Below are 22,394 nucleotides of genomic sequence, written 5' to 3'. Positions count from 1 at the left end.
CTGTGAGGTCACCCCCCGGTCCAGACGCTTACTGATGAACTTGAAAACAGACCCCGGTCAAGCTGCTTTCTCTGATATTATCAGAGCTGTTCCTCAAAGACGACGATTATATCATGGAGATCTTTTATACTTGCATAACGACATTGTTGGACAGCGCGTTTGTCAGGAAAGTGGTAAAGTAAATAAGTATTACAGCAGAAAAAGATACAAAGGTTTAAATCACAATTACATTTTAATTGGCTATTAGTGACTTAACAGAGACATAAATACAATGTGTTAACGCTTCCTCTGCTCATTAACACATTGTATACCTTAACTGATCGGTAAATGTGCTTGCACATTATCATCACCAAGTAATGGTATATAGTTACATGGTAACTATTTGAAGGGCTGACCAGGGCATGGTGGACTATACCTCCATTTGGTCTTTACCTACAGATTTATTTACAATCAAATGATAAGAGATCATTTACCTCCGAAAGATGAGTGGTAAAGATTATCTTAAGTATCCTAAAGTAAAACTTGATAATTAGTTGTGTTATTATACTTTTGTGTGATATACCTTACATTTTAGCACCATAAAATGATGAGCAAAAACAGTATTTGCAGGGGTTTCAGCAACGTACAACAATAATATAGAACAGGGGTCCTCAAATCTGGACCATTCCTGCAGAGTTTAGCTCTAACCCTAATCAAACACACCTGAGCTGCTAATCAGAGTCTTCAAGATCATTAGAAAATCACAGGTAGGTGAATTTGATCAGGGTTGGAGCTAAACTCTGCAGCAGATTGGACCTCCAGGGTAAGATTTGAGGAACCCTGATATAGAACAATGACCATTTTTGACATTATATAGATAGAACTAATCAATATTGCATCATGACAGTATTGCCCATAATATTACTAAACAGCTAGAAACGTTTTGAAAAATATTCATTGATATAGTCATAAAGTTCACAGTTCATTTCTTTGATAATGGCATTAAAAATATTGTAATAAATTGTGAGTTACATGTTTTGGGCTCTAATGCTCGTATACGCAAAATGATATTTTTTTGTTTGAGTGTTAAATGATGCATAAGAGTAGATATAAGAATTCTTAACCATAAATGAAGCACTACTTGTGTGTATATATATATTATCATGTTGATATACTCTCTTAAAAATAGGTTATACATTTTTTTTGTCAGTGTAAATAAACATTGTGGCGTAAAATTACAGTAAATAGCAATAAGTCCTTGTAGCTGTCTTTGAAGCTGATCAGTCGACATGTTCTAAACAGTGACCTCTGTATTCTATGATTTGGACAGTTTCTAAAATCTAGTTGCAGGATTTTGCAGCTGAGAACTGCAGTCTGCGGCGGGAGACTGCATAATGTGCACATCCAAGATCTAAATATAGCTCTACATCTATGTTGCAAATAGCATGCCCTTACAAATAACCGAAGATTGATATAATAAAATTGGGAAATAAACCAAAGAAAAAAAAAAGAATAATATGCAATATAGGAAAATCTTTCATTTATATTATGTATTTCTATTCTGTATTCATATATGGATGTATATACAGTATTATATGTTTATTTGTTTATGAACATGTGCAGAACAGGTGTACAGTGAGCATAGCTGGTGTATAAGCGTGGCTTAGGAGACCCCCTCAGGCAGACTGAGAGGAGGGTGTGTATCCAGAAGCAGGTGCTCGGGGGGAGATGGGGAACACAGCTCTTTGCACAGCGCCGAAACCTCCACCATACCTGCACCCACGCCGGGGATACTCGTGTGCATAAGATGCCTCTGCAAGTGCTTGATCCAGTCTTCCTGAATTGACTGAGGACCCTGGAAGATCAGATCGCAGAACCTGGGGGAAAGAAAGACAGAAATGAGAACTCCTGGTAGTGGTAGGAGAGAGTGCAGGAGTGCTGTAAAGTACCTGCAGGTCATTCTGTAGATCACTTCAGAGGCGGTGTGTGAAGATGAAAACGCCTTTCGTTTTGGCCCAGGCCTTGATCTCGGCCTCTTCTGTTTACAATCATATGCTGTGAAACAAACGACGTAATTAAAATCAACAAAAAGCTGAGTGGCTGCATGATTGGATTAGATTAGATTGGAAGAGCAAGTATGAAATCCTACTTGTTCCTTCTAATAAGGCAATTTTCTTCCGTCGTGCATATGCTCGGAGATGATTGGACAGGCTGACAGCGCTGTGGAACATCGTGTTGCAGTGAATGCAGATCTTCTTATTTTCTGGATCACACAAATAAAAAGTTTGGAGCTAATGAGCATTTAAATAACAGTTCAGTGACCTGTGCTTTTTTCTATAGCTGCTCTCCACTCATCACTGCTCTTTAAAAAGCGAAAGCATGTTATATGGCTACATGAGTGTGTAATTTAGAAAAGGAACACAGCAGCTTGAAGAAAATATAACTGTGATTCCCTGAGTGTCATCACCTCCCACTCCATCTGTTTTCATATCATAAAGATCGTCTGTGCACTCTGTTTTTGAGGACATGTAGGTGTAGTTGACATGTTCTCAGTATTTGCTCTCAGTTTGATGGTTTGTTTATTTGTTTTTTAGGGGCAATGTTTGAAACGATTAATCTGCTCTCATTGTATTTTTAGATGAAATGTGTTCATTTTAATGCTAATCTACAGCTGTTATATCTTTAATTATCATTGTTTGTAATAAATGCAAAGCAAATATAATAATTATAACCTAAGGTGTTTAGACGTTTTGGTCCCTCGTAACTTTACTACATACTTGGGTCAAGAAAAATTGAATTGTTAAGTACAATGTGTTTATTGTGTTCATGTTGCATTGCATAACCCAGCGGGCACCTTGATATCATTTTAACATCAAATAATAGACGAGACTTGATCAGGATGCTTTAACATCCTTTTAAACTCAGTTTGGATGGCAATTTCTTCCAGTGGTAATTGGGTGAAAATAGGAAGTTAATCCCACACTGAAATTGGTTTAATGAATATGTCGGTCAATATGTTTGACATTCATGTTCATGTTCATTCATGTTTGATCAACATAATGTCAAGTTTTTGACACCACTTGTTTGTTACGTTAATTTTGGTGTCAATTTGATGTCTGTTTTGATGATTTTGAATTTGCCAAAAAAAAAAAAAAGTAGATAGTGCTCCTTTCCTTAATATAGAAGTTACATAAAGGTCAGGAGGCATGAATTGTTAATTGTGTTAATAGTTAATATAATCTTATATAATCACATTATTATCATTAATATTTTTTATTTATTGTACCAAATCAACATTTTTAATTAATAGTCATACTACAAACATAAATGAAGATTGAAGACATGAAGTCTTTTGGTCATTCTGCATAATATCACCAAAAGGACATACACAAAACTCCTTCTGAGATTATAAACTCCTATTGTTTACTGATTAAGAAAATATTAATTCATGATTTACATATGTACTCATCTAGACTACTCTGAAAAGCACAAACTTCTTTTTTTTCTAACTGGCCTCAATGAACCTCTTGCAATAGTTGTTAGTGCTCCACCGCCAATCAAAGAGTTCCAGCATAACATAAAAAACAGACCTGATTATATAAATCTGGTTGAACAGTCAAATCAAATTTAGTTAACATTGTATATCTAATTGGACAACCTGTGAAATAAATGTGATTGTGAAACTTCATTAATTGTTTTTTTTATTAATGAAGTAGTTTTATTTGGGTAGACATGAAACAAAGATGTGCAAATACAGCTGATGTGTTTCCAGTAGTACATAAAAGAACGCTATGCGTTTTACATTTGAATTTCAAAGCCACTTTTGATGACATTCATTCTTTTTGTACCTGCTACAATATTTCAATGAGAAGCAAACTTTTACCATGCACTCTCTGAATCTTGTGTTCCCTCTCTCTTTTAATGGCATCAACTGGCAACTTCAAGGGTACAGGAAGAGAACTTTGTCTTAAGTATGAGGCGTCTGTCATACATATTTAATATGGAGTGTATGACTGAAATTGGCTTTAAGGTGCACTGTAAATAATGAAGGCAGTAGAGGTGGAAAAACCTATGAGAGCAGCTGTGAAACAAGGCTTTGCAGTCATGTTACACCGTATTAATCATTTCCACCCATGCTTACTGTAAATATCTCAAATCAATGGTACGGCACTTAACAAACTACTTTATTATTTGCACCTCAAGGGCTATAACTAAAAACCCTATGTTATGGGAATAAAGAACGTTCAACGCTGGATTGTGACCCAGATATCTGAAACCTCACCTGTCTGTCACTCTCAGATTCTTTGATTCAACATCACTCGAAACAAGACAGATCACACGCTCAGCTGTCAGTGAACAGGCAAAAGCTTCTTGTCATGGAGGGGTTTTGTTTTCACTAAAATTGCTCAGTATCAATGGTACTTCCAAGCTCTCTTTGAGAAAATTTCTATGAGAAAATAGAAATTAATGGCCAATTAGGAGCCTAATATTTTTTCAGCCACTAAACTTGATGCTAAATGGGCATATGTAATCAAATATATAAGTAAGGTATTTTCATCGTTAATACAAATATGAATTTCGGAGCCTTGATAATGGTTTTGTACAATAGAGGATCAAACTAAATTTTAAGTCATTATCCGCTTTAAATTTTCCCTCAAGTGAACAATTAAATGCTGCAACAGAAGTTGATTAGTTGGTACAGACATAAAAAACCAAGCTAATCAACTCAAACATTGTTTATGTATTTTGGCGGAGAAAAGGACAATTCTGTCACTGAACTTCAACTTGAATAACTGGGGATCATTATTAATCTGTTATTATTAACCTGTTATTAACTTAACTGTCACCGTCCCGTACACGGGACGCCTAACTTTACTTCACTATATTACAATTAAATCCTAATGTAATCATGACGACATATTTTGTTATAGATGTAATATTGAGAGAGAAATTTATAGATTTGTGACAGAAATGCATCAACAAAAAATTCAATGGAGTTTGAATGGCACCCGATGGCTATTTTTGGTATAACGCCTAAACAAAATTGCATATGAACCTTTTTATATCAACTTCAAATTTGGAACACAACTTATGTACACATATAGCTTTAATTTTATAGTAATTTTAGATTTTTTAACTTTTTTTAAAATATTTATTTTATATAAAATAAAATAAAAATAGGATAATACATTTGTTTTACAGCAAATTTAAACTTCTATAATTTTTTAACACTTTAATTGTATTAAATGATTTCACTTCTGTAATAATCTGCTAATGGACTTTAAAAAGAGACCAACCTTAGGTCTGTATTCAAAAGCGTTCATGAATTAAAATAATTTAAGTTTGCATAGTGCACTTTTTCGTGAATTTTCAAAAATGGGGATGACAGTTAAGGGGTTAAAGACGCTTACATAAACTGAAGCTGTTGCTGAGAAAACACATAATTACACATTAAATGTTTCATCATTAATGTTTGAGGTGCCAATTTTTCTTCAAGAGGTTCAATGAGAACACTAATGTCTTCAAATTTGAAGTAAAGGTACTTTACTGAACTTTGTTACTGAAAGAAACACAGCTGCAGCATTGGTGTTTTAAAAATTTAGTTCTGAATTTCAGAGATTAACATAAAATAAGCTTTGTAAATTAGTATGGGTAACAACAAATAGCACATGAATGAGTGAGTGTGTGGTTCCTAACCTTGGCTCCAGGTAGGATCCGGCTTCACAGATGGTGTTCTAGGTAAACTGCCACTAGTGGAGGAGATGGTCAATAGAGTCCTAGCCTCCTCGGAGTGACCTTCAACCTCCATTTCCTGCTCCACTTTCCTATTTCCCAGCAGATCCTCTAAAGTGTTAGATTGGACCTTATCGGTCCTCTTTCTCTCTCTGTCAACCTGGGGGGGTCTGATCATTGTCCATTCATCTGGTGAGCCAGATGTATGGTGGATCTTCATGGGAATGCCGGAGGATGTAAGAAACAGTCCATCGCTGCTGGCAAACTTTTGAGAGACAAAAGGTTTAGATAAGTGCGGTCTGGAACCAAAAACCCTCATAATGTTCCTGTACTCCATCTCATCCTGAAGAAGTTCCGTCAGGATGCAGAGAGGTGACTTGCTAGCGCCCGAAATTGGCTTGCCAATCCGCTTCAGGTGACCCCGCACATGATTGGAGAGGCCAGTCTTAGTGTCAAACCAGCCCAGGCACAGCGGACAGGTATGCTCGGTTTTAGACTCTGGCTTATCTGCCATGATGAAAGCACATAATTACTTTAAATGAATAAGTTACATGTAGAAATGTTTGTACACATACATAAATATAGGTTATGCATGTGTGATTTTAGTTTGAGAGCATTATCTAAAATCACAATGATTTGAACAAGGAAAGGTGAACAATAATCACCTTTTCTGATTCTGCGATTCACTGAGGGAATTTTTCTGCGTATGCGAGGCTGGCGGTCCTGAGATGCCACTTGCTCAGGTGACACCACATGACGAGCATCATAACTTAGCCCCACCCTATGTAAGTGTCCTCTCACGTGGTTGGACAAGCCCACCCCAGACTCAAACACTGCGGGGCAATAGGGACAGCACTTCCTGCCCACCAAAGGCAAAGGGTTGACAATATACTCTGCATAAGGGTCACTTTGCTGGTAAACAACATGATCAGGGTTATCCTCACTTATTATACTCTCAATACACTCCTCCTTCACTATAAATGTACAAATATCATCACTGTTCACCTCTATGCTATTGTCTGGATTAGTATTATTGGCATCGTCCGAAATGTTGCTGTTGAAAGGGATGAAATAATCACTAGGGGTATTGCTATGAAACCGATCCGAAGACTCTTTGGTGCAGTCGCTGAAATCCTGAGCACCTTCATAGTCATCACCCTCTTGTGGTGTGCTAGAGTCCCATTGTGGAGACTCAGGCTCACATTTTGGAAGACGCACATGAGGAATATCCGCATGGGTGTTGCGATACGGGATTGACATTTTTCTTTTCGAGGGTACTTTGTGCCGCAGCGTTTGCAGTGCTAAAGTACTGCTGGTTGAAAGATCTTTGGGACGGCTCTCAGTGCCAGGGTTCAGACAGGCTGCTTTACTCACGATCTCTGTTTTCGTTGTAAGATGTACGTCAAAGCTGGAAAGATATTTTGTCCTCTTTTCGGAGACAGCGCTTTCATATTCTTGATTGTCTTCTTCGACATACGGGAGACCTGTTGTCACGTCTATTTTCTCTGTAGGCAGAGGGGATAATTTGCTTGGCTTGTCACTTCTCAGTGAGAATGGTGACAGCTTGTTTGCTGGGCTGCCTGGGCTCCATTTGATCAGCGAGGAGCTGAAACCATCACAGGCTTTTTGTGTGTCTTTGCTTTTCACATTAAGGTCAGCTAAGCCATTGGGCCTAAAGGGCAGCTGAACTCTGTCCTTAACAGACCGCTTCTCTGTGCTTTGAATCTTTGGCATAAGTAAGGATGAATCCATGTTTTTGTGTTGGTCCAACACAGCTTTTATGTGGTCATCCACATTGCTGTGTGGTTGAGGTTCATAATTCTCAAAATTTTGCCCGTGGATAAGCTCCACGTGCTTTCTGAAACTATATATGTTCTTACTTCTAAATGTGCAAATTTGACATTCAAAAAAGTCGCCAGTCTTGCCACATGCATTGTGGTGAGCTGCGCACTCGTGTGCCTCCATTTCAGTCGTAGTCATGTGATCACATTCCTCACAGCTATAAGACAGCTTCTCTTTCTCGTTAGTTTTGCTAGGATGGACGAAAGTTTTGGGGCATTTCGCTCCAAAGACGCACTGGGGACACTGAAGACAAGCTCTTCTTCCCTCGACATCTATTTTACTGAAACCTTTAATCTCTTCCATCAGCCTCTCCCTCCGCACCTGGTGGATTATCATGTGCTTTTGCAGAGAGGTTAGGTCTCGGAACGAACGCCCACACTCTCTACATATAAAGGGTCGGGGAATGTCTTCTTGTCTCACCTTATTATTCCTATCTAAATGATACATCATATGCCTATGCAAATGCCTCTTCTGCTTGAAATTATCGTTGCACTTTGAACACGGGAAGGACAGCTCCTCGCCTGTTTTTGTCTCTGTCTTTAACCGTGCCGATTTTTCACCCATGTAGGTGTTTGTTTCAACGTCGCTGCCGCCTTCATCACATTTCTCTTCCTTCTCGCTTGAAATTAGCTCCTGCGTGGCAGCTGACTTGTCGCAGAATTTCTCCAGGCGCAAGCCGGCATATGCTTTCAAACTTTCTGGCTCTTTCCTGAAGGCATGTTCTTTGTTAATGGACGACTCAAAATCGAAGTCTTCGTCGGTTAGGGAATTCTGGGATGCGTAATCAAAGCCATCATAAACCGGTCCTCCAGTGTCAGACCTCTCCATGGCATGATTTTTACGCATCCTCCGTCTTCGCTTGGCAGGTGGAGCTCCATCAATCTCTACCTTTGTTCTTACTCCATCACCTGCTACGCTGCTTTTCAACAATATCCGCATGAACTTCTCCTGCAGGCCCCAGTTCAGACCATCACAGTCATCAGAGGAACTCTCTGACAACTCCGAATCAAAGTCCCATAAGCACCCTGCTTTGATTTCCTTTCTAGCCAACAGTCGTCTGATTGGCCTGTTATCTAAGCCTTCTCCCACCAGCACATCTAAGGGGGCCGCACCGTCACTGTTGTTTGATTCAGATGAGGCCCGTGCGGGCCGCACTTTTAGCGCGCACCCTTCTGTTTTCTGCCGAGTGTCTGATTGAAGCTCACTGGGAGGCGGTAACACCTCAGGGCTGGTGTCTGTCCCGGGCAGAGGGGACATGTCTTTGTTGTGGACGCAGGGCTCCTCTGAGGTACAGTGTGAAGCAGCTCCATTAACAAGTGCTCCTGAAGGCAATGAGTCGTTTGTGCTGGGGGCAGCAGGGACGCTACCACAGACAAATGGGTTCGGCTGGACTCCATTTAAAGGGTTTTGGTGACTGTCCAAGGGCAGGGGCTCTGGTGGATCCAAGCTGTTATTGTTGTTGTTGGGAGAAGATGTGCTTGTCAGCTCTTGAGTGTCATCAGAGGAAGATTCTACCTCTTTGTCTTCTTCTGCGCTCTCTTTTACTGCCGCCATAACAGAGATAACACAGTCTGCAAAAGAGAGAGAAGCAATCAGTTTCAAGTCAGCATCTCCATAGAGCTACTTATAAGGGTCAATGTCATGGTGGACAGTGTCCTTGATAAAGGACAAGAAAACACATAGATGCCAAATTTAATTTTTTTTAACTTTCAATAAACTTTTCTTGTCTTTCTTTTTTTTTAACAAATATCAAATATCAAAAATATTTATGAAGATGGTCCTCTCTCTGATATACTTTCCTGTTTCTTGTTTTTTTTTTCTGCATGTTGGTTGGAACATTACTTTATAGGCTGCACCATATACCTTTCAGCACTCAAAGGTAATAATCAGTTAAACAGTTTTGTTATATAAAATATTTTAATTCATTATGATATAGGTACATTTATTTCACATTGATATTTTTGTATTTATGCAATCAAAAAAATATATAAAATTAACGTTTAATTCATAAATTAAAACAGACATCAAAAAGAGTTCAGGTCATTAAATAAATTAATAGATCCTATGAAAAAAAGTGCATCACAAATATGCAGCATCAAAGAATCAGGCTTTCTAAAATGTATAATGGTGGCCTAAAAAACACGGCCATAATTATTTTGCCACAATATGCATCTCAAACACCCACTGTCACCACTTTTTTTCACAACACACCCCAAAGTTAGCCCTGGAAGTCCTGGTGAGGAAGCTTAATTATGTGAATGCACCTCTGGGATCTAACCTTCCTGTTTCTTCCACCAAAGTTCTCAGCCGCCTGCTAAAATTGACCAATTTCCATGGGAACAAAGCACACCATCAATAAGATCATATTATTCTTATAATATTATTCTTATCACTCTCTGATGGTGCCAAAGCACATCCCAGCATGAGACTGTTGTTGCTTCCAACCTGACAAATTGGCACACTGCACACACATATACACAGAGAGACAGACACACACACACACACACACACACACACACACAGGTAGAAACGCTCCGTTCATAACTAGCCAGAGAAATATACCTCAGGTGTCATCAGCCGATCTAATTATATTTGATGGTTTTCAACAGCTCAACACCAGCAAACCTGTGGGACAACAGGACTGTGTTTAAAGGGTGTGTTAAAGGGGCCCAGGCTTGCTGTTGTCCTGCTAGGCCACAGTGTATGCTCTGAGGATTTGACATTCAGCAATAGCTGCTCTCAACAGGAAGCAGCGTTGCTAACGAAGTGTTAAATTCAGTGTTAATGAGTGGCTTCACTGTTACCACCTCCTAGGTAAACCTTCCGAGCTCCATATTCTCTCCATCTGTTGGGGTGTGAGGGGCTTTCGGAGGGAGAACAGACGCTCTGCATTTAAAAACGAACTTCACTGCAAACCCCTAAACAGCAGGGTGGCAAAGCCTCAGAATATGATTTCAGCTTTAAATTTACAGGCCTCATTAGCTTCCAGTTTCCACACTGATCTGTTCCATACATAACAAACAGGGTTCAACTGCAATGCATCTTTTAAAAATTCATTCGCTTCTATTTACTTCATTTAGTCAATGTTAAAAGGCTGCCTTTGCCTTGCTGGAAGCTATTTACAAGGATTATGAGCTTAAATACATTTACGCTCGGCTCGGAGATCAATCTGAAGCGATTAGCTCTTTTTCTCAATCTCGCTCTAACTCTCTCCTTGAAATATGCTCAGTAATGAACATGTTTGAATTCACAAACAACAATGAATCAGAGGAGGTCCCCCTGTGATCAGTCTAAATTAACTGCACAAGTAAAAGAGCACTTAACACTTACACGACACACATATGTCATGTGCTCTCTCTCTCTCTCTCTTTCTCTCTCAGCCCCTATTCTTTCCATCAGCACTTGTTCTAACACTCAAGTTGCACCTCATCTTGAGGTTACTGCTGAAAAAATAAGAGGTGATAATTGCATATTATCATTACACATTATTCTGGAACCCCAGAAGGTAAACTTTTCTTGGATATTTATTAATCATAGGAGAATACAAACTACTTGCTATGTTCCACTTTGGTGTCTCCAACTTTTTTTTCACCTACTACACTTTTATGATGGTGACAGAAGGCCAAAAGCTGGAAGTATATGTTCCATTAATACAATTATGTGGTGTACTACAAATGCAAAGAACCGTTAAGTATGTTCTATAAATATGAGACACACTCACACGGACGAAGAACTAAAATCTCTATCTCTATATTTAAAAATAGCTAACTTCCTAAAGTAGGGTGAAGACATGGACCTATGTAACAAAAATTGATTACCAAAATCCTTCAGAGTCATTCAACTGAATGAAGCTGTGAAACCTCTTGTAGTTTCCTCAGACGCTTCCCCTAAAAGAGAGGACTACAACAACTGTTGGAAAGACCAAGTGGGGCAAGTCATTCAGAGCAGTTATCTGTCTATGTGAATCGGCAACATGCCCAACTCTATTTCACTTTATCTATTACTCTCTCTCTCTCTTTCTTTCTTTTACCTGTCCTTAATTTCCCCATCCTCTCTTCCTCCTAACACATCTAAACAAAGAGGGAAGGCCGTGGCCCCTCAAGTACAGAGCAGAGAATCTTCCTCGGTTAATGGGAGTTATTGATTTGTTTGACACACTGTGAATTTATGAAGCCGCCTCTCAAGTGAGAGAGACTAACAAAGCACAGCTGTGAGCAAACAAACAGGTAGCTATTCAACCTGACACCTCACAGAGACTGAGGAGAGCCCGTCTTTCTCTTCTTCTCTTGCCATGTTGAGGAAAAGCATTGAGTTCAACTCAAACAGTCTTGTGAACACACAGAGCAGCAGTGACAGAAGGAAACTCTTGCTGGGTTTCACAGCACATGCTACAGCTGACGGGACAAGAGATGTTCTGGGGAGCTTTTTTTGCAAGGGAACACTCATATATTTTGGAATTTCATGTTATATTTTGATTTATAATGAATTAAATGACTTGTAAAATGAGTTGGTCTCAAGTCTGACTAGTTATAATAAACATAATACAAAATGATTATCCTGCTTCACTATTAATTTATTTAACTTTCAATAAAGAAGCAGTGTCTATACATAAAATAAATATAAGGTATTTGCATTTTGATCCACTCTGCTGGTTGTATTTTTGTACTTAATTTTTTTCAAAAATGTTACTGTTTATAAAAAAAAGGCCTGACCACTGTAGTAACATTTCCACATATACATTAAATGTTTATATTAATAGATTGGGCAAAAATTTTTATCCTAAGTGACTTTGTGCCCCATCACCACACTGTACTGTCTGAGCTATAGGAAAGTAATTATACTGTACATTAGATAACCGTCATTTGTTGCACACAATTTGTACCATACATTACAACCCTTGAAAATGTTTGAGGTTATTTTATCCCCCCCCCCCCCCCCCCCCCCCCCCCCACACCCTTCTCCTTCATTTGGAAAAGAAACTAAGATGCACGGAGAGTGGCAAGAATCCAATTTCTTTTGAACGCTGTGTGGAAATTGAGAGCTCAGCAATAAATCTGCTTCAATACACAATCTCCACAGAGAGCAGGGGCAGCTACCTTAGAGATCTCTCCCTCTGTGTCTAACAAACCGCTGCTTTACCAGGAGCCAAGGCGGCCAACTCTAACGCCTTGGTTGCCACAGCACTGCAAAGTTGCATTTTCCAAGGGTTGCCATGCATAGCCAAGGTGATGCAACATTGTGGCTTTGTTAACTAACCCGGATTAAAAACAGTCCACACAAATTTTGCTCTGGATTTTAAAACAAAAGAGCACATCCTTCCTCAACGCAAATTAAAAGAGCATCAACACGTACTCACGTACAGCTCGCCTCAGTACTCTTTCCTAAAATAGAGCGAGTGAAGTGCCTGCTCCTCCTGATGGTAGATTTAGGATCGGGGAGAGGGGAAAGGGGGGTCACTGGGCATGATAAAAGGGGACAGGGAGTGAGTGACAGTTGGGTTAAGACAGAAGTCATGTTCAATAGCAGGTAAGAAACATCAAAAGGCGAGTTCACAGGAGACCTATGCAACCTTATCTAGAAGGAGGATTTTCTGTTGTGTGAAGTAGATTAGTGGTGCCAGAGCTGCTGACATGGCCTCATTTGCTGCCCTGTAGTGTTAGAGGAGGATTAAACCATATAAACTTTGAAGCCTTAAACAATACCTTTCAAAATTAGACAGATTAAGGGAGGGATGTCTGATGGGGATTTCCTGTGGCTTTGTCAGTTTAAAACTTCTCTTTTTAAAAAAGGGAGCAAGAGAGCAGGAAAAAGAAAAAGCTGAGCAGGTCTGGGGTTTCAGTTTTAATGAGGGCACTCTTATTGTGAGCCGGGCAGTGGGTGCGAAGTAGCACAGGTCGACAGGCCCTTAAACCAGTAGCCACTCTCTCACATTAAAGAATGATGAAAAGAGTTTGTCACTTAAAGAAGGGGGCGAAAGTTTTCTGGCAGTTGCATCATTGCGGTAGTTTTACACAGTGGCACATCTCTTGATGAAAAATAAACATTGATTGTTGCGCTCTATTCTGTGTAAAATATGAAAGCGATGCACCATGAAATATACTTCCTCTCAGGTCATGAGTTGTAGGTGCTTTTTCAGCTGTGTTGAACGGCATCGATTTTTCTTTACGTGAAATGTGATGATTTAAATCTGATGAGATCTGATTTAAATACGGCGGGGAAACACGGGCGCGTATCTACCGCTGTGATCGAGGGCAGACTCACATGCGTCTGTCTTGCTTGAGTAGTGCTAAAGAAGAAAGCTAACTTTGTCACTGCCGCTTTGCTGAAGACACGTGACCAATCAGATGAAAGCGCGTCAATGTCAGCGCCTGTCTGCACGCTGAGGACGGGATCGGGTCTAAGCAAGCAGACATCAATACGCTTAAATTTGGAGAAATGTCAAGCGCCGCAGGTTTCGGGATGAAACAACTTTTATTACCTTTTCTTAAAACGTAATGTGCCGCGCAAGCTAAGACATGAGCAACATAATAAAAGTGAGCAAAGTGGAAAAGGAGAGGATTCCTATCTAAATTAGGACCAAACCTTCAAACTGACTATCTGTTTAACCGATACTTAATCTAAAATAACACTGTGCTAATCAAAAAACAACCCGTTCTAAACCGCACAAAGCAAAGCTTGCACTTTCTGGTCCATCTCCCCCTGAACAGGCTCCCTTAGGATATTAAAAAATCATCACATTTTTATCAGTCCCTGCTGCTTGTCAATGGCATCTATTAAAGCTGAATGAGGGGGCGGAGCTGCATCCAGACTGGTCATTAACACCAGAGCCCCACTCTATCAGAGCAACTCCCAAATATATCAAAGAGGAGGCTGCATGCGTGCAGAAGGAGAGGTAGGGGGTGTGCTCGGTAGCCTGAGAAAGGCCCCATGGAGAAATTTAAATAACCTCCCGAGAGACTCCCGGCGGGCTGTAAAGAAGAGGCTAGCTGGGAGACGATGGGAAGCTAATGAGTATAACAGTAAATGTATACAAAAGACAGCAGGAGAGGCCCTCCCTCTTTATTCCAATTAAGGTGCTCTTATCAATAACAGGGTGCTGAAGCCACTTTCCTTGCTGCACCGTCTAGTTGTGTGCAAAATGCAGCCCTTCATTAAGTCAAAATGCAGCTGACCAAACCAAAAGCGAACAAAATGTGGCGTATCAAGTTGGAATAAATACGAGGTTTTAATGCTTACATTTTTAATACTCATACAGGTCTCAGTAAAACAGCTAAATGTGATTTTCTGCACACAGATGTAATCTGCACAAGTCTATCTGTTTTACAAAAGTGTAAACAAGCACTGTATTTACTAAATCCAATATACTTGTCACTAATTATTATTATTATTATTATATTTACATTTAAACCATAAACTGACAGAATTTGTTCTTCCCACTGGTCAGTACCACTGATGACCAACAGATGGCTCTGCAACATTTGGCCAGACTTTCTATAGCCAGATTACATAAAATAAACATGTAAAAACAAAGAATACACACATATAAAATAAAAAAAATCAAGAGCAAAAAAACAAATATATTTATTTAGGGTGATATTTAATAATAGCAATAAATAAAAGAAAGGGTTTGTGTAGGTGTTTGAGGACAAAAGTAAACCATTTCTTTTTTAAATTTTTTCAATATTTTTCTTTAAAAAATTATGAAATGATAATAATTAATGCTTTGACTTCCATTTTTCTATTTTCAAACTCTGGTTGTACAAATGGCGTTTCAGAACCTGCTTGTGAACACATCAATAAGCAGAATATCAGTATATGTAATGACTGCACAGGTAAACCATTCACATACTCTCATCTCTCTTAATACCACATATAGTTCAGTGATCTCTTCCTGACAGAAATGCTCTATAATCACACATCACCCTGCAACCTCTGCTCAAAGCTCTAAAATATCACATCCAACTCCAGGAATAATTGGAAAATTTAATGAGATTGGTGAATCACAACCTTGAAGGATTTCGCAAGAAAAAGGTTTTGGGGGGCTTGACAGTTAATTCTCAGGCAAACTTTTGCCTTTACCCTTTCAATCAATAGAAACAGTGGATTTAATTTTGGTTAATTGGTGCTCAGTAAGAGACACCCTTCAGCGTCGATAGAACATTCTTACGGCCTTGGTCCTATTGATTCTGGAATCTCTTGTAGGCGCTTACAAACGCGTCTGTTCCGATGGATTCGGTTTCTCTGCGGTCACTTTTTTTTTAATATGAAAGAACCTGCGATAACTGGATTCAGATTCAGACTTCAAATAAAAGTGGTATTAAACGAGTATGTAATTTCACTCAAGCAACAATCAATGCAATTACTATCAGGTACTACAAAAATCAAGCAATACTCTAATTTTGCAGGTATTTCCACAAAGTTTTCTGCTGTTCATATAAGGCTAAGTAACACTGTCAAACTGTTACCAACATTTCATACTGACACAACTACGATTATTTAAAAATAGACTATGAATGGCACAGCAGTTAGTGAATCTTCAGAGAGAAGCATTCATATCTTTTAACTGTAACCAAATTTAGCACCCCGCAGAGCATTAGTGATCAAATCCTGGCCCCTAGTGGTGAAGTCATCAATGTGAGATCTGGAGCCCGAGGCTGCTGCAGTCTGTTTGTAGCTTTTGGTGAGCTGAGAGATTTTACGTGTGTAACTTCCCTCATAAAGTCTTTAATAGGAAGAAGTGTTCTCATTTGCTTATCTGGGGTGTGGATAACTGACTGGCGGGACACCCATGACATATCTGTTTCAAAGTTGTGAGAATTGCGCTAAGAGAGAGGCAAGCTCTCGACTTGGAACGAGACTAACTGGTCACAATCGCATCTGTCAGATAATTTTGGCACACATCCCAAGACAAACTTCAGAGACAAAGATATCGGTTGAATGCAGAACGCAGGTTAACATTTTTCGCACTATCATTCATCTCGATTCTGTTGGATCATTGTCCAATTACACAAAATTATTTTGGCAGTTTTGCTCACACAACATTATACCCAGATTCCCCTTTTTGGCCTTTTTCTGGAGGGCTGCTAGAGGAAGATGAAGGTTGCCAGGTTTCCAGGCTGACGGGAAGTATGCCTGTGACAAGCGTAACTGACAGCTCTGATTTAATTTGACTGGTGATCACACCCAGCTATAGTATCAGAGCAGTTCACACATCTGTGCCTCAGCTCAAGGTGTTGAGACATGCCACCAAATATCTGGAACATTACAAACACCCCTGGTGCTGTGTACAGGCAGCCAGAGCGCTGTCACTCCAGCTTTCCAGCAACATTAGCAAAGACACAAATCTTACATTCGCTGTTTCCATCCTAATTCTGTCAGCATTTAATCTCTTTTTTTAATGACATTTCCACATGCTTATTAACAATTTGCAATGATTAATAAGACTATTGTGATTTGCTACAATACAGAAAACAAAAGACTTTTAAATACATATATGGTTTCTACCAGTATTTTCCAAAGCATTGGCACTCTGTAGTTCTCAGTAAACCCACCTGCAACATGAACATATACAGTGGGGCAAATAAGTATTTGATACACTGCCGATTTTTCAAGTTTTCCCACTTACAAAGAATTGAGAGATCTGTCATTTTCATCGTAGGTACACCTCAACTGTGAGAGACAGAATCTAAAAAAAAATCCAGAAAATCACATTGTATGATTTTTAAATAATTAACTTCCATTTTATTGCATGAAGTAAGTATTTGATCACCTACCAACCAGCAAGAATTCTGGCTCTCACAGACCTGTTAGTTTGTCTTTAAGAAGCCCTCCTATCCTCCACTCAATCAATCAGACTCTAACCTCTTCACTGTAGGCAACACCAAAGAGCTGTCTAAGGACACTAGGGACAAAATTGTAGATCTGCACAAGGCTGGGATGGGCTACAGGACAATAGGCAAACAGCTTGGTGAGAAGGCAACAACTGTTGGTGCAATTATTAGAATATGGAAGAAATTCAAGATGACTGTCAATCTCCCTCGGACTGGGGCTCCATGCAAGATCTCGCCTCGTGGAGTATCAATGATCTTGAGAAAGGTGAGGGATCAGCCTAGAACTACACGGGAGGACCTGGTCAATGACCTGAAGAGAGCTGGGACCATAGTCTCAACGGTTACCATTAGTAACACACTACACCATCATGGGTTAAAATCCTGCAGCGCACACAAGGTCCCCCTGCTCAAGCCAGCACACGTCCAGGCCCGTCTGAAGTTTGCCAAAGACCATCTGGATGATCCAGAGGAGGCATGGGAGAAGGTCATGTGGTCAGATGAGACCAAAATAGAACTTTTTGGTATAAACTCCACTCACCGTGTTTGGAGGAAGAAGGATGAGTACAATCCCAAGAACACCATCCCAACCGTGAAGCATGGTGGTGGAAACATCATGCTTTGGGGGAGCTTTTCTGCAAAGGGGACAGGATGACTGCACCGTATTGAGGGGAGGATGGATGGGGCCATGTATCGCGAGATTTTGGGGAACAACCTCCTTCCCTCAGAAAGAGCATTGAAGATGGGTCGAATGACCCCAAACGCACAGCAAGGGCAACTAAGGAGTGGCTCCGTAAGAAGCATTTCAAGGTCCTGGAGTGGCCTAGCCAGTCTCCAGACCTGAACCCAATAGAAAATCTATGGAGGAAGCTGAAACTCCGTGTTGCCCAGCGACAGCCCCAAAACCTGAAAGATCTGGAGAAGACCTGTATGGAGGAGTGGGCAAAAATCCCTGCTGCAGTGTGTGCAAACCTGGTCAAGAACTACAGGAAACGTCTGACCTCTGTAACTGTAAACAAAGGTTTCTGTACCAAATATTAAGTTCTATTTTTCTATTGTATCAAATACTTATTTCATGCAATAAAATGGAAGTTAATTATTTAAAAATCATACAATGTGATTTTCTGGATTTTTTTATATATATATATATTCTGTCTCTCACAGTTAAGGTGTACCTACGATGAAAATGACAGATCTCTCCATTCTTTGTAAGTGGGAAAACTTGAAAAATCAGCAGTGTATCAAATACTTATTTGCCCCACTGTAGATAGACAAGAGAATTGTTATTATAAGACATGTCATATTAGGAGGTTAAAAAGGATATGTGTGGCAACATGTAAGGCACAAATAGCAAGCTAAGACATATTAGTAGTGGTAGTTATTTAATCAAAAATACAGTATATTATTGTAATTTAAAATAACTTTAAAAATCTCATTTATTCCTTTGATGGCAAAGCTGAATTTTCAGCAGCCATTACTGCGGTCTTCAGTGCCACATGATCATACTAATATGCTTATTTGGTGCACAATATTTCTTATTATTATCACAGTTGTGCTGCTTCGTATTTTTGTAGAAACCATGGTACTTTTTTAAGGATTCTTTGATGAATAGAAATTCTATATTTTTGCTATGTAACACATATAAATTGATACTATCCTAACCACCAAAACACAGCTGCTTAATCATTAGGCTCAACATCTGATTTAAGTAAAAGAGCTAATTACATTCTAATATACTGATGAGTCTGGTGGCTGTAAAGAGAGGTCATGCTGGAGGTTAAATGATATGGAATGAGCAGCTAATAGTCAGAGCATAGCACTGGATAAATAGGCCTCTCTCTCTCTTGGCCTCTTCCTCTAATAGATTTATGCAGGTCTCAATGTTCTGGCTAGATCAACAGCTTACTGAAATATCTCTCTGGCCCAGCTGCAGTAGTGCTGGCTTGCTAATTCAGGCCAGTGTACTTCCATTAAAACAGTCCCCTGTGTCTTCATTTAGAACACTGCGAACTGAAAGAGACCAGCAAAAACAGGGAAGATGGGACCAATTTTTATCGTTCTGCACATTCTAGAAATGCACCTCAGTGCAAATATTTGACCTTGCTGAGTGACAAATAAGCAATTTGTTCGAAATTAGCTCTAGAGTCTGGCTATGTAATCTGTCTTTAAACAACTTGATTATACATTTGTGGACATGAAGGTTGCAAGGTTGTGTGTGCCTGAGCCCTGTTCCTGGTCTTGACCCTCCTCAATTATCTTAAGTAATGGGATTTTCCCCCCTAACTCTCTGTTAAGACTGCTGTTTACATTATATTAAGGTGATTATTATCAAATACGCATGGACTGAAGCAAGGCTCTGTCATGACCTCTGAATTTACTGTAAGTTTTTCAGAAGAAAAAACTTCTTTCAGGTGACAAATGAAGTGTGCATTATAATCTTACAAGCTCTCTGAAATTCTTGCTTCTGATTGGTCATTTGCTAGAGCAAAATAATACCAAATAATGATTCTTGTCCATGGCAACACTTCATAATTGGGGAATAAACTGCTCATGTCATTTGTGTTCTTGTGTTCAACATCTCCACAGTCTCAATAAGTAAAATAAAAATAAAACCCAAATCAATATTTAAGTAACTGTGCAGTAGACAGTAAAACAGTTGTTGTCCCTAACTTATCCAAATAATAGGTATTACTGGAGATACTTCTAATAGACATGATTGTCAAGTCTAAATGACAATGAAGTCTGTTGAAATCTATGAAACTAACACTGTAATTGTGGTTCACCTCAATGATAAAACTTAAAACATATGCCCTCAGCTTTATTTGTAAACACCAATAGAAAAGGTAGATATTCTTGTGTTTTCTTGGCCCCCATTTATCCAGTGTCTATGGTACAAAGCATAAAAATGTCTGTATGATTATTCTATGCAGAATTGTGTGTAAGAACAGCTTCACTGTAAAACTATGCTTAGATAACTAAGAATGGAAAAACAAAGAGTTGCATAAAACTAATGATCCAAACCATAATAAGGGTACTTACAGCATATGAAAATAAAAACTAGAAGAAAATTATACAGCCACACATTTGCAATAACAGCCCACAGAAACACCAACAAAGTGAAAACCTGGGCTATATTTCCAAACAAGCCAAACGGTCCTTGATATTTAATAATAGTATAAAGAACAGGTAGTTCCAATCCTCTATTCTGATTGGACAAGCAGATTTCAAAGTGTGACACATAGTGTAACAACACAGAGGGACATTTCACTCTGCTTGTACGTGTTTGCTGTTGTCAAGACCATATTGAGTGGTGCAGAGCGGAAATTGTGGTTTTGAGAGCAAGAAGTCTTTTTTTCCCTCGCTGCATTGCTTGTTTCACTAGTTCAGTTGACTTGGTGCTTTGGCTTTTTTTTTTTTTTTTTTTGTACTATTTTTGTTAATGGAGAAGAAATATACAAACTAACTGGCTCTTTTTTTGGCCTGAATCAAGTTACCTGATATAAATAAAAAATGTTTTTTTATTAATAATAATATAAAAATCACATTTACAGTTGAACTTGAAGTTTTTTTATGAAATGTATTAAGTTATTTAGGACATTTGTTAGGTTTATTTATAGTTTTTAATAAATAATCAAAGGAGACATTGTAAGTGTAGGTAGACCGTCTGTAAGTTATGGCTGACAAGTCACATACTTTCAAGTCAAACATTTGACTAGTGAGCAAATGAAAACACTGAATCTTGACAAAGTGCTTGAGCAGAAAAAAAGGGTATAAATGAGGATATAACTTCGGCAATCAAAGTTGTTATGAAGCAAAACAAAGTTTATGAAGCAAAACAAAGTTTGTGAACCACTGCGGGACTTATCAAAATTATGTTTTAGAAGGGCCATCTATGGTCATAGGTCACACACAGCTATTATCTTATTTCATTTTATAAAAGCTATAAAATGTGCATTTACAGATATTACAATTTCTTGGGGCATGCAAGAACTTTTCATATTGGGCCTATTTTTAAGCACCATTCAAAATAATCGACTGTGGTTTACAAGAGAAAGCAATAGGCTGTCGGGATGTTTGTTTGCTGCGGTGCGCAAACGCGTTGCTCACAGATTCCCTCCAATCAAGGTCGCGCCAAGCGTCTTCAAGACGAGCGTCTAAACGCGTCTGCGCTCTTCAAGTGTCAAACCCGCGACACAAACTCCCCGCTGACACGGAAAAACGGTGACTCTCAACCTGTGACTGACACCGCTTTGGATCGATTCTGACACCCATCTTGTAAAAGTGTGTATAAAGTGTTTTTCAGGGGGAAACGAGAAACCGCGCGAGTGCGCTCAGATGGCAGAGGAGCTTCCAACTTTTCCCCAAATGCGCTACTATTCAGAGCAATAGCATATATGACAACGGAGGGGTGAAATGTTAGCTTGCGCGAAGTCTAGTGACATACCTGATGCCCGTGTGTATAAGCTCTCGTGCCCATGCAAGCCACTGTTCCCATCGCGCACTCATCTCTCAACACGGTTAAACACACATCTGGCAAGGGAAGACGTTTGTAAGCTTCAAACCTACCTTCTCAGAGAATGACACTATAACATGGGACAAGTTTGTCATGGTATTTGATTACAGTCCTTTTTTTTCGTCCTCCATCCGTTTCAATGTCGCCATTTTGCCTAAAATTCTGCAGGTTGAACTAAAACTCCAGCAGGGACGTTCGGTCTATGCGTTTACAAATCACACCATAAACTAAGACCAAAAGAAACATTTACATCCTTTCAAAGACAAAGTGAAAAGTCAAGGTCGTGTTGTTTTTCACGGAGAAATGGTGTATTGGGTGTTTATAAAAAGGAGTGAAGTAGAGACATACTGTAAATCCCCCGCTCGCGATATGGATTATTCCACAGAACAGAGGGTGAATTCTTAGGTGAAGTTACTGCTGGTGTTGAAAAAAAACACAGGAAAGATGGTAGGAAGGTGGACTTGCACACCTAGCGATGTGGTGAATAATGGAATGCTTTT

General features: G+C 39.2%; 1 protein-coding gene across 2 annotated transcripts; it reads right to left on the bottom strand.

Moving 5' to 3' along the window:
- Positions 1-209: 209 nt before the first annotated feature.
- LOC306878754 (zinc finger protein 644-like) lies at positions 210-22,070 on the bottom strand. 2 transcript variants are annotated; one of them, XM_079431269.1, is made up of 6 exons: positions 21,948-22,070; positions 6,378-9,125; positions 5,677-6,219; positions 2,129-2,242; positions 1,929-2,034; positions 210-1,856 (listed from the first exon to the last, which is right to left on the bottom strand). In XM_079431269.1, exons 2-6 carry the CDS (start codon positions 9,106-9,108, stop codon positions 1,643-1,645), a joined length of 3,708 nt encoding a protein of 1,235 aa, XP_079287395.1. In that variant the 5' UTR covers positions 9,109-9,125; positions 21,948-22,070; the 3' UTR covers positions 210-1,642. The 2 variants fall into 2 exon arrangements, with proteins under 2 accessions (XP_079287395.1, XP_079287394.1); XM_079431268.1 differs by having other exon boundaries at positions 223-2,034.
- Between the last annotated feature and the right edge of the window lie 324 nt (positions 22,071-22,394).

The sequence above is a fragment of the Barbus barbus genome, assembly GCF_936440315.1.
Source record: "Barbus barbus genome assembly, chromosome: 13".
Taxonomy (NCBI): Eukaryota; Metazoa; Chordata; class Actinopteri; order Cypriniformes; family Cyprinidae; genus Barbus; species Barbus barbus.
The sequence above is the reverse complement of the archived record's forward strand: the minus strand, read 5'-3'. Positions and strand labels throughout refer to the sequence as shown.